The 13172-nt window shown below is 45.7% G+C and overlaps 1 protein-coding gene across 2 annotated transcripts in view; it reads left to right on the top strand.

Annotated features, from left to right (window-relative positions):
• LOC123021018 (zinc finger protein with KRAB and SCAN domains 1-like) overlaps positions 1-7945 on the top strand; it is a 32420-nt gene extending 24475 nt beyond the window's left edge. The window contains exons 7-8 of one of the 2 annotated variants that reach the window (XM_044425391.1): positions 3006-3140; positions 6717-7945. In XM_044425391.1, the coding sequence (XP_044281326.1) occupies positions 3006-3140; positions 6717-7609 (1028 nt within the window). In that variant the 3' untranslated portion in view covers positions 7610-7945. Of the gene's footprint in view, positions 1-3005; positions 3141-4915; positions 5820-6716 lie in introns of those variants that run through there. The other variant, XM_044425392.1, reaches the window with a different exon arrangement.
• Positions 7946-13172: the final 5227 nt, after the last annotated feature.

Genomic DNA, 13172 nt, shown 5'->3' with positions numbered 1-13172 from the left:
GCCAGGCGGACCTCTTTGGGGAGTGAATTCCATAGGTTGGGCGCCACCGCAGAGAAAGCCCTCCTCCAAGTACTTACTCTCCTAATTTCTTTCATGGAGGGTTCCCGGAGAAGGGACTCTCCCGCAGATTTCAAGGGGCGGTCGGGCATATACGGACGTAAGCGCTCGTTCAGGTAGCCAGGACCTGGCTACCTTCACAGCACCCTGGAAATAATTCCTGGGACCACAGGTGCTGAGATCGTTTGCTTCAGGCAGAAGGAAGCAAACATCAGATTTCCCAGGATTCAACTGAAGAATGAACTCAGATCTGGATGTAAGGAGAAGGACAGTGTGTGGATAAAGAGGGAAGCAATGAGACATTCAGCCGGAAAGGGAGATAGGGCAGTGGAGAAGCCCAAGAGGAAGGAGGTTGCGAGAGTCTGTAAAACATTGGCAAGACCATGGACAAAAATCCTCTTTCTGTCTCTTCAGGTGATGAAAAGAGATGTTGGATCAAGATGGAAAAATCTCAGCAAGGAGAGGCTGTGCCCGAGGAAACACGCAGGGTGGTAGTAGAAACAATCCAGTGGAATTTCCCTGTGACATCTGAAATGTATGAACTGAGATGTGAGTCCAAAGGGCAACAAGAGAAGACGCCAATGGAGACAGGGAGAGAATTCTGTGAACTTGCAGAAGGTCAAACAGGTGCCGTTGGCAATTCCTTTGACATATCAGCGGAGCGGGGAAAGCCCTTGTTTTCCAAGTATGGGAGAAAATACACTTACAAGTCTGATCTTGTTGTGACGCACACAGGAGAGAACCCCTTTGAGTGTCCCACATGGAGAGAAGAGAACCAGACAAAACACTGCCTTCAAAAACCTCAGGGAATCCTTACGGGATACATAATTTCTGAGCGTGGAGAAAGTCTCCACCAGAGAAACAATACCATCTCTCACCAGAATAACTGCACAGAAGAAAAACCTTACGAATGCCCCATGCAGGGGAGAAACTCCAGACACAGGCAAACTTTGCAGAAATATCAGACTATTAATTCAAGAAGGGATCTGTATGTATGTTCTCTGTGTAGAAAAAGCTTCACTTCTAGAGCAGAACTAACAAGACATCAGAGAATACACACTGGAGAGAAACCCTACAAATGCCCCGAGTGTGGGAAAAGCTTCAACCGGAGAGAGAATTTGATGAGGCATCACAGAATCCATACTGGAGAGAAACCATATGAATGTCCCCAGTGTGGGAAAAGCTACAGCCGGAAAGAGCAATTGATTGGTCATCAGAGATCCCATACCAGAGCGTAATCACTTAAAGAGGATTGAACATCAGAGAATGGGAATAGTTTGAGTCAGAAAAAATAAACTAAATACCCAAATGTCCATGAGCAATCTTGACAATTTTTGTTCCCTTGGCAGAACTATTTCTTTTAAGGGGGAGAACATTTAAGAAGTCAGGGAGAACTGGTTCATCCACACCCATTTTGGACACCCATTTAGGATCCTAGGAACAACTGGATGGCGTTCCTCAGAGGAATGTATTCCTGTGGATTTGACGTGGGCCTGTCACTTGCTCACCTCTCTTCTTTCTTGAGAATACTATGCAAAATGCTTTAGAAACATGTTCATTTTGTGAGTAAGAAATACACTCGCTTTGGTGCAAATCCATGCATAGGTAGTTGGGTGTGGCACTCACTGGCTGTCATGGGACTTGCAGATCTGCTTGGAATTAAATAATTATCTGTGCCACTGGATCTCCTTGACTAATCTTGGGGACTGCGGTCCTGGGAGGTGTGGAAATCGAGGTGTAGAACTCTAGCAAAATTCCACTTCAGTGGAGAAACCGTGATGTGGGACACAGCAGGTAGAGACATGACAGGAGAGGGGCAGGGCTGGTGTACAGTTCTACAAACAGGCTTCCCCTCGTGGATTTAGCTGAGGTAGACTGTACCTCAGTTAATGGCCATCTTTCCCTCTCGTTTTCATTAATTGCTGTGCCACACTAGGCAATGTAGGGTAGCCGTCAAATGTTGATCGGGGCGTAGGAGATCCAGGTTCTAGTCCTCACGTGGCCATGAAGCTCACCGAGTGGCTTTGGGCCAGTCACACACATTCAACTAGCCTACCTCACAGGGTTGTTGTGAGGATAATATGGAAGGGAGGGTTATGTAAGCCACCTTGAAGGCCAAATGGTGGGATAAATATATAAATACATAGTCATTTATTAAATCCAAAAACAATCTTTTCCAGAATGAGAATATCAGGTGATGCTGTGAACCAGGGTTTCTGCTTTGCACATTCAAAAGCCACAGACAATTTCCCTTGCAAAGCATCCTTTATTGATCAAAAGTACAAAACACCCAGAATAAATCTCAGAGCATGCACAGAGCAGTTTGTTCAACCCAATCAAGTATTCACCTCCAGGAACCCTCCTTATGAGCATGCCTGGGCCCCATTCCTTCAGGAAGGACCTGAAAATGAACACAGCTTCTCCCTGCGCATCAGTCCTTTAATTGGGCCACCCTCCTCTGCAGATGCCACATCATGGGGTCAAGAGCTGAGGCTGCTGCCTCTGTGTCTGAGAAAATCCCCTACTTTAAGTCCCCTCCTGCCAACTCCACATCTTGGTTATTCCCAGAGGCTGCCTGCCCACCCACCTGGGAGTCTGGCCTTGAGATGAGCACCTCCGCTTCTCTCATCCCAGAGTCTTGGCCTGGCCCCCATGCCCACTCCCCTTTCAGTTTTCTTTCCTATTCTGATTCTGAATCCTCTCAAGTCCAGCCAGCAGTCCTTGAGCGCAGATCCTCAAAGCATCCACCTTTCTTACTCCCAACAGCTAAGCGTAAACACAGCCCTGGATGTAAGGAGAGAGTTGATGTTTTGAGAGAGAGGGAAAGTTGAGCCTAGCAGAGACTCCTGAATCACCAAGTAGGGAAAAGGAGAAAAATCAGGAGAAAAAGCCAGGAAGAAGGAGTTGTAGGAGTCCAGAAAACAAAAATGCTCTTTCTGTCTCTTCAGGTGATGAAAAGAGATGTTGGATCAAGATGGAGACATCTCAGCAAGGAGAGGCTGTGCCCGAGGAAACAAACAGGGTGGGAGCTGAAACAATCCAGCGGAATTTTCCTGTGGCATCTGAAATTCATGAACTGAGATGTGAGTCCAAATGGCAGCAGAAGGAAAAGCCAGTAGGAAGAGCGAGAGAATGCAAAGAATTTGCAGAAGATTTTGTAGGTGGTGTTAGCAAAACGTCTTCAGTACAAGTGGAGGGGGGAAAGCCCTTGTTCTCCAAGTATGGGAGAAAATACAGCTACAAGTCAGATGTTGTGATTCACAGTGGGGAGAAACCCTCTGAATGTTCCTCATGGGTGGAAGACATCCAGGCAAAAAGTTATTTTCATGAAACTCAGGGAATCCTTACTGGAGAGAAACAACATGTGGTCTCCAAACATGGGGAAAGTTTCCATCAGAAAGACTATATCATGGGGCACCAAATCAGCCACCCAGAAGAGAAATCTTTTGAATATCTAAAAGATGAGAAAAGCTTCAGGCATGAACAGGCATTGCAAAAATATCAGAACAATCATGCAGGAAGGAAGTCACACGAATGTTCTACTTGTGCAAAACGTTTTACTTCAAAAGGAGAATTAACAAGGCATCAGAAAATTCATACTGGACAAAAACCATATGAATGTCCTGAGTGTGGGAAACACTTCAGTCGGAGAGAAAACCTGATGAGACATCAGAGAATCCATACTGGAGAGAAGCCATACGAATGTTCTCAGTGTGAGAAATGCTTCACTCAGAGAGGAGATCTGAAAAAACATCAGAGAATCCACACTGGAGAGAAACCATACAAATGTTCCCAGTGCGGGAAATGTTTTGGACGGAAAGAGCACTTGATTGCACATCAGAGAATCCACACCAGAGAGTATCCGTTGAAATGCCATGAATGTGAGAGAGGTTTTTCTCGAAGAGATACACTAATCAGGCATCAGAGAACTCACAGAGGACAAAGATCTTCTGAAAGGCTCAAGTAAGGAATAGTTTTCAGTCAGAAAAATGGCCTCAAGCATTAGACCGTGCGTGAACAACACTGACATAATTCCTGTGGCCTCCAACTATTTTTGGGTGGGGCCTCTTTGAAGCAGCGAGTGAGGAATGGTAAGTCAAGGCCGAATCCTGATTCGTACAGTGTGTTATCAGACGTCACTTTCTTCGCAACTGCTTCAGCTGGATTTGCACCAGGCTGCCTTGAGCCACTGACTGCTTTATATTTCCAGAGATTGCTAAGTTCTACACAAAAAGGTTCAGGAATCATTTTTAGATAAGCCATAAAAGGTAAACTTGCTGTGGCTGAAGGCCCAAGCATATTCTGAGTGGGACTTGGCTGTCATGGGACTTGCAAGTATGCGTATCAGCTTGGAATTAAGCCACGGCTTTCAGCGTTGTTTTTGCTCAAGGAATGCCGGGGACTAAAATTTTGGGTGCGTGTTGGATGGTTCGCCTCCTAAAGCGCAATAACCAGCACTTGAATTGCCCCTGTTCCCCATCTACAGTGATGCTTGCTGTGAGACATAACCAATAGAACGGAAGGGGTGGGTCTGTTCTCACTCCAAATCACTACTCTGCGCTTAGCTGAAGCAGACTCTGTATAAATAAACCTAACTAGCCATGTTTTACTTTACGTGTGTGTAAGTGGTAATAAATGTGTTATTCAGGAGCAGGACCTGGGTTCAGTGAAGAAGACACACAGCCTGGATGAAAGGAGAGGGGTCATGTTTTCACAGACAGAGAAGCTGAGTTTAATAGAGATTCTGAATCAGTCTGAAAGGCAGATATGGCAGTAGAGACCAGGAGGAAGGAGGTTACAGGAGTCTAGAAAAGAGGTGACCAGAACATGGACAAAATCCCTCTTTCTGTCTCTTCAGGTGATGAAGAGAGATGTTGGATGGAGATGGAGAACTCTCACCAAGGAGAGGCTGTGCCAGAGGAGACACTCAGGGTTGGAGCAGGAACCTTCCAGTGGAAATTTCCTGTGACGTCTGAAAAAGGGCGGCGGGTGAAGAAGCCGGTAGGCAGAGGGAGACAATGCCGTGAACCTGCAGGAGGGCCCAGAGATGCCGTTGGTGAAAGCTCTGAAGTGCCAACAGAGTGGGGGAAGCCTCTGTTCTCCAAGTATGAAGGAAAACACCGTTACATGTCTGGCCTTATTGTGACACAGATTGGAGAGAATCCTTTTGGAAGCTCCTCATGGCAGGAAGGGATCCAGGCAAAATGTGGCCAACACGAACCTCAGGGAATCCTCACAGCAGAGGAACAGTGTCTGCTGTCCGAGTGTGGAGAACAATTCCAGCAGAGAGGTGACTTCACCCAGCACCAGAATAGCCGCAAACAAAAGCGCCCCGAAGATGGGAAAAGCTTCAGGCTCCAACAGGCTTTGCGGAAATACCAGAACATGAATTCAAGAAGGGATCTGTATGTATGCTCTCTTTGTGGGAGAAGCTTCACTTCTAGAGCAGAACTAACAAGACATCAGAGAATACACACTGGAGAGAAACCCTACAAATGCCCCGAGTGTGGTAAAAGCTTCAACTGGAGAGAGAACTTGATGAGGCATCACAGAATCCATACTGGAGAGAAACCATATGAATGTTCCCAGTGTGGGAAATGCTTCAGACGGAAAGAACACTTGATTGGTCATCAGAGAATCCATACTGGAGAGTAATTGTTTTAAGAGGATTGGACATCAGAGACTTCATATGGGACAGGGCTTTACAAAAGACCCAACTATGAAAAGTTTCAGTCATAAAAATAAACTTAAGTCTCAAAACATCTTTGAGCAATATTGGCAGCTTCTGTTCCCTCCTCCAGCAACTATTTTCAAGGAGGAGAAGGTTTAAGATGTGCGACAGTCGGGGTTGGCCATCCAGCATTAGTGATATAACTGTCATGTTGGTCTCCTCTTTAGGATCCTGAGAAGCAACTGGGTGGCCAGAATCCTTTCCTCGGGGGGGTTAGATTTGACACACGGCCCCTCACTTGCTCCTGCCTTCTAACCCATGAGAATTTTAGGCGAAGTGACCTAAAGAGCATTTTCATATCGTGATAAGATGCAGACTGGCTTTGGTAGCAAATTCAAAGCCTATTGCGAGACTTATTGCTGATTGGTAAATGTACAGTTCTGCTTGGAATAAATCCTTTTTTTTTTTTTTGGTCAGTTTACTAAAGTATTGGAAACTGCAGCTTTCATAGGGCTGAAACTTTTTGCTTCCCAAAACATAATTCCTAGGATTGGTGTTATTCCCGTTTCCCTCAACAAGGAAATCATAATGTGAGACATGACAGACAGATTGGAAAGGGGCAGCTCCTGTCTTCAGAGCCCCACGGTTCCCCCCGCCCCACCATGATTTAGCTTGATTAAACTTTGTATAAACAACTTAAATGGCCATTTTCCCCGTTTTTCCTCTTTGGTCTGTGCAGGCAGCAGAAACACATTCTTCAAGAGCATAACCTAAGTGAAGAATTCCCATGGCCTCGGAAGTGAGGAGAGAGGCAAGTGGCGATGTGTGGAGAGAGGGAGAGAGAGGATAGAAGCGGAGTTTAGTAGGGAGATTGTGAATCAGCTAGAAAGGGAGATGGCAGTGGAGAAGGCAAGGAGGAAGGAGGTTGCAGGAATCTAGAATAAAGGTGGCCTAAGCATGGACAAAATTCCTCTTTCTGTCTCTTCAGGTGATGAAAAGAGATGTTGGATCAAGATCAAGAAATCTCAGCAAGGCGAGGAAACGCATAGGTTGGAAGCAGAAACAACCCAGTGGAATTTTCCTGTGACGTCCAAAATGCATGAACTGAGATGTGAGTCCAAAGGGCAACCGGAGAAGACGCCAATGGAGAGAGGAAGTGAATTCTGTGAACTTGCAGCAGGTCCTCCGGGTGCTGTTGGCAACTCTTCCACAGTGCCAACAGTAGGGGGAAAGTCCTTATTCTCCAAATACGAGAGAAAATACCACTTCAAGTCGGATCTTGTCGTGACACACACAGGGGAGAGCCCTTTCAAGCATCCCATGCGGTGGGAAGAGACCCACACAAAACGTTGCCTTCCTAAGCCTCAGGGAATCTGTGCAGGAGAGAAACAGTGTGTGCTCTCTGAACTTGGGGGAATTTTCCATCGGAGAGATTTTATCGGATACCAGAGCAACCATCCAGAAGAGAAACCTTATGAATGTCCCGAGGATGGGAACCGCTTCAAACGCAAACAGACTTTTCTGAGCACTCATAGAGGAAGGAAACCACATGAATGTTCTGTCTGTGGGAAAGGCTTTACTTACAGAGCAGAGTTAACAAGACATCAGAGAATTCATACTGGAGAGAAACCATATGAATGTTCTGAATGTGGGAAATGCTTCAGACAGAGAGCACACCTGAGTGGTCATCAGAGAATCCACACTGGGGAGAAGCCATTCAAATGCCCTGAATGTGGGAAAGGGTTCTGTCGGAGAAATCAGTTGATTGGACATCAGAGAACTCACCGAACGTTCATAAGCTCTCTGTCTTCTGAGGATGGGGAGACTGTGGATCAGAAAGTGACACTGACGAAACATCACAGTCTTTATGAAGGGTATTGAGAATTTATACTCTGCAGGCCAGAGCAATGAATTCTCAAATGCTACTGAAAAAGGAGAAGGGCCTAAACTCCCACCTGGTGAAGTGGCTGATTAGCAGCAGGTTCTGTTGCCGCCTGAAACAGAAAGAAGAGGTGTGGACTCAATGAAAAGGAAAAGAAGAGGTGTGGACTCCAGGTTTTGCTCAGGAATTAACATTTATTTGTGACTTATGTTACACGGAAGTGATTGTGCATAACGTAGTGTTACTTGAACAGGTCTGTGGGCTTTGGGGTTTTTTAAATCATCTTCTTTTCCAAAGCACTAAGAGAACATAATAAAACCAATTATTTCTCAATCAAAGCAGCCATTCCTGTTTCCCTTTTCACTAGCAATCGTGAAGTTAGAATTTAACAACCAGAGACTGACTGAAGGAGACACAGAAGATAAGTTAAAAGAGCTCTACACAACATGTCAGGATGTGGGATGCAAAAGTCCACAATTATATAATAGGCTAAGATGTTCAGTTGGGAAAACTTGAATTTCCATCTTGAATGTCCACTTGAATTTCAAGAAATCATAACGGGGGGGGGGGGGGCACTGAGAACAAGATGCTAAGAACTGCTCTGACTGCTTTCAGTTACGCCAGACTGGAGGACCTGTTATCCTCCAGATGTGTTGGATTACAGCTCCCATCATTCCCAGCTAGCATATAGAGAACATTGGTTGGAGAAGGTTTGGTCGGAGCATTATCACAAATCATCAGTGACTCGTACATTCACAAAATGCCAAACCTTCCCATACATTGACAGAAAGCAGCCATTAAAACAAAGAGTGAAATAAGAATAAGTTAAGGTTTGCAAAATAAATAGAACCAAGAACGTGATATAACGAACAATAAAAGGATTAAAGACAGACATGCATAGACATACAATCAGCAACCAAGATACATTATAAAGAGTGTCTTTATGATTTGTCTCCAAGTAACAGTTCCTGTGGGACACTCAGTAATTGATGCCTCATCTTGAGATTTAAGGATCCATCAAGAAAGCACCCTTTCTTGTAGAAAAGAGGATTTTTAAAATTACATTATTGTCCCTGCTTTTGAAACTCTTGCTACACATTTCTCACCACCGCCTTGTAGGTTATGTTTAATTTTTCATAGCAGCTGGTATGCATTTTGCAGCAAGGAAGAGTTGGATTTTGCTTCATTTTTGTTGGCTGGCATTAATAAAGATGGAACGGAATAAACAGCCAAATATTTTGCTGAGGTTATGGTGATACCATGGTGACCATTTTATGCAAGTTTCTTACATTGTCCCTGAAGAGAGATGATCAACACTTGTCGGGCTTATAAAATCAAAATGAAAATACATTTCATTGCTGAGCAGAATGCTGAGATGTCAAATCTTCCCTTTGGCGGGGCTCTCCTTTTGATCTGTGTTGCTACAGTTGCCACGTCTCTTACCCTACATGTGCAGCCAAGCATCTTGGGAACCTTAAAGCTACAATCCTATGTACACATACATCTTAGTAAACCCCACCGAACTCGGTGGGATTTATTTCCGAGTAGACACAACAGGACTGCACTGGGAGTTTGGTGACTGCCTGTGAAAACTATTTCTTTTAGTGGCACATTTCCTAGAATCTAAGCCTGAATTGATCCAGTTCCCCCTTCAACGGGGACAGTGAGATGATAAGCTTTACTTTGAGCATAAAACACAGCTGTTACTGTCTTCACTGTTTTCCAGAAGTCTTACCCACCCAATGAATAGCAGCAGCAGTATAAATTATGCAGAATCGGCACAGGTGAGCTCCTTGGGTTAACTGACATAATTTATACTGACCCAGTTTATTCTGAATCCACCAGAGTGGGTGGGAAAGGAAAAGGAGGTGGCAGGATTCTTGGGGACCAGAGCGTGGGAAAAATTATCTCTGTGTTTCTTCAGGTGACGAGAAGAGAAGTCTGATTAAGACAGAAAAGGTTCAGGAGGGAGAGATGGGTCCTGAGGAAATGCACATCATCTTACCAGAAATATCCAAAGGGGAAACTTTCATGTCAAAGCTGAAATTCATGGACAGAGATGTGAATCCAAAGGGGAACAAGAGAAGATGCCAGTGGAAGGGAATTAATGCAGTGAGGTTTCCAAAGTTCTCACAAGTACAATCAGGCAAACTTTCACCATCAGCAAAAGAAGAAAATTACCCTTGTTTTCCAAGTAGGAGAGGAAGTACAGCCACAAATCAGAAAATATTGCACATGTACTGCAGAGGAGCACTCTGAATGCTTCATGTTGTTGAAAGATTTCCAACATAAGCCAAGCTTTGATAAATATCAGGGACTCGGAATGGGAGAGAAAGAAATTAAAACCTCCAAGTGCAAGAAGGGAAGTAATTTGACTGGCTGTCAGAGTAACCTGGAAAGTAATCGTGCCAGAAAGAAAATGCCTGAGAATCATGAGTGTGGAAGAAGCTTTAATGACATATCAGTTTTAAAGAAAAATCAAGGAATCCATTCTGAAGGGAGACCCTATCAGAGTTCTTCCTGTGAAAAAAGTTTCACATTGATGGAAACATTTAAAACATCAGCGAATTCATACCAGAGTAAAACCATACAGATGTCCTCAGTGTGGAAAATGCTTCAGCCAAAGAATTCATTTGACGTAACCTGAAAGAATTCGTACTGGAGAGAAACCACACATACATTCTCAATGTGGGAAATGCTTCATTAACAGAGACCATTTGAAGAACCGTCAGAGAATTCATACCGGAGAGAAACCTTATGAATGTCTAGATTGTCAGAAAAGCTTTAGTTGTGGAGAACATTTGAGAAAACGTCATACTGGAGAGAAACCTTATGAATGTCCAGATTGTCAGAAAAGCTTTAGTTGTGGAGAACATTTGAGAAAACATCATACTGGAGAGAAACCATATTGAATGTTCTCGGTGTGGGAAATGTTTCTGACAGAGAGAGCACTTGATGGTCACCAGAGAACCGTATCTCAGAATACCCATTGGCACGTGGAGATTGTGAGAGCCTTCTCATGGGGAGATAGGTTGATCTGACATCAGGGAACTTACAGAGCACGGAAATATCATGCATGTCCTCCGTGTGGGAAGTTTCAGTCAGAGAAATAGACGAATTAAGCATCAAAGCAGCCATGACCAACACTGACCTGTTTTCTGTTTTTTTGGCCAGCGACTCTTTTTTTTTGTAAGGGATGGGTGAGCCAACCATGACTGTGGCCTGCCACCAGAGTTTAAGGTTGCAGTTTCTCTATAGCTGTTTAAGCTCTTAATTGCTTTTCAATTAAGGGGGCCTCTACGCATCCCTCAGGGGACTGGTTTTAGCATTTGGCCCTTCAGTTTCTGGGAAGCTTTGGAAAGCTGTGGGGAACTTTTGATGGGCCCTTGTCGCATCTCAATGAACAGATCCCAGAGGCTTCACCTGCACTTACACCTGGAAGAGAGCATATCCTAAAGCTGGGGAAAGGGCCACTGAACAGGATCAGAGGCTTGGAGCTCCTTCACTATTTGGGAAAGCTAAAAAGGCTTTTTGGTTTTGAAGACAGGTGGCTTGGGAAAATTGGAGGAATGTGTGTAAAATTGTCCACAGTGTAGTAAAATGGATGGGGAACAACTTTTCCCCCTTTCTCCTAATACTGGAACTCTGGATCACCCAGCAAAATTGATGGCTAGTAAATTAAGAATGGAGAAAACAGTATTTCACACCATATGGAGAATTTGCTGCCAATTTGCTGGCTGTTAGTTTGGCCGGCTTTCGAAGAGGAAGGGCCATGTGTACGGAGGGCAGATTTACCGGCATCTATTAGCTGTGATAGCTAATTTGAGCTTTCTATTCTTAGAGTTGTGGTGGGGACAGAATGGGGGTTGCGACTGCCCACCCAGCCTGTACAGGAGGCATCTGCTGTCCACTGTTGGAGACAGGATAGTAAGCTAGTTCAACCCATGCGCTGATCTGTTAGGGCTCCTCTTATACTTCCCCCTCCATTAGGGAAATTAAGAGAATTAACATGGCCAGAAAGCAAGACCGGGCCATGCTTGGCCCTGCTGTTCCCATCCCAGCAACACAGTCATGGGCTGCCAGAGCAGCGCTTCTCGGCACAGAATCTGCATTTCTTCTGAATAAGCGTGGAAGGGACACGTGTCTTGGAGCTTCATCCAGTGCGGTCCACAGGCTGTGGGAGGGCAGGGCGGGGGGGGGGGTGTCACACGCCAGAGTCGTTCCCCTTGCTCGGCTGCGGATCTGCTGAGCTCTCACACTCACACCTGTGCGACGCAGCACAAGCACAGCGTGCGAGATCTCCCCCAGCTGATCTGGAGCCTCGGTGGAGCTCGACCGGACGGACTGGGAGGGGAGATGCAGCCGGCTGGGCGGAGGTCAGAGGGGATCCATCCGCTGCTGGGAGCTGAGGGCGAGGAGCCGGTGAGATGGTCCAGGTTCAGGCAGGCGAAGGAAAGGCCATCCTTTCCCCCTCCTCCCTCACACACCGTGCACGATACACAGGTCAGCACGAGGGGGGCTGAAGGTTGCCCGCCTGACCAAGAAAACAGAACCAAAACAAACAAAAAAAAAAAACCCAGAACAAACAAAATAGTTCTTGTATATTATTTATTACGTATTATTAGCTGTTTTATTTGCTTTTAAAATTGTTATATTGTATTTTTATTCTCTTGTAATCCACTTGGAGAGCTCTCAGCTTATAATGCAGAATACAAGCTGAATGATAAAATAATAAATAAATGAAATGAAATGAAAATAAAACTGCATAAAAACAAACAAACGAAAACAAAACAAAAGTGGGTTGGCCCGACAACTTTTCAGCGCTCCCTCATAATTTGAGACTCTGACGTGAACAGCCCTCAAACTTCAAAACGTGGACAGGCCTTTGGGGACCATCCTGTCCTTCACTGCCAGGGCCCCAACCTCTGCCCAGAAGTCCTCCCAGCGGCCCCACGGATGCCGTGGCTTCCTTCCAAAGCTGAACATGGGAGCTGGCAGGGAGCTGGAAAATATGCTCTCTTTTTAACACACATGATGAGCAAGATGAATGATATCAAATGCTTAGTGCTCCAATGCTACATGCATCGACCAGAGACTGGAAACGCACAGCATCCCTGGTCAGAGACCCCCTCCGCCAGCTCAGGCAGGGGGACTGCTGGGCAGAAAGGTGGGCAGAACGCTGGAGGACCCCTCATCTGTCTCAGTCCCCCAGCGCAAGGGAAGGACACTCGAGACCTGAATCGTGTGGACAGGGAGCCTAGAGACAGAGAGGGGTGGAATCCCTCTGGACAATGGCCACCCCCTCCCCAGCTCTCAAGGAGATGTTGGTGCTACACCAGGTACCCAGGAGGGCAAAGCTGGGGGACAGAAACCCCTCCGGCCTCATCCACCCAGGTCTCTGTAATACAGGCCAGGTCAGTCCCCTTGTCCATGACTGGATGGTGGATCAGGGAGGAGATGACCTGGCATTAAGCAGTAGCACCTCAAGGCCCAAGGACAGACTGGCCAGAAAGGGTCCAAAGGGGGTGCCAGGCAAACCTCCTGGGGAGCTGGTTCCAGAGT

Source organism: Varanus komodoensis, unplaced genomic scaffold, assembly GCF_004798865.1.
Source record: "Varanus komodoensis strain SLA01 unplaced genomic scaffold, ASM479886v1 scaffold151, whole genome shotgun sequence".
Lineage (NCBI taxonomy): Eukaryota > Metazoa > Chordata > Lepidosauria > Squamata > Varanidae > Varanus > Varanus komodoensis.
This window is presented reverse-complemented; position numbering and strand designations above follow the sequence as displayed.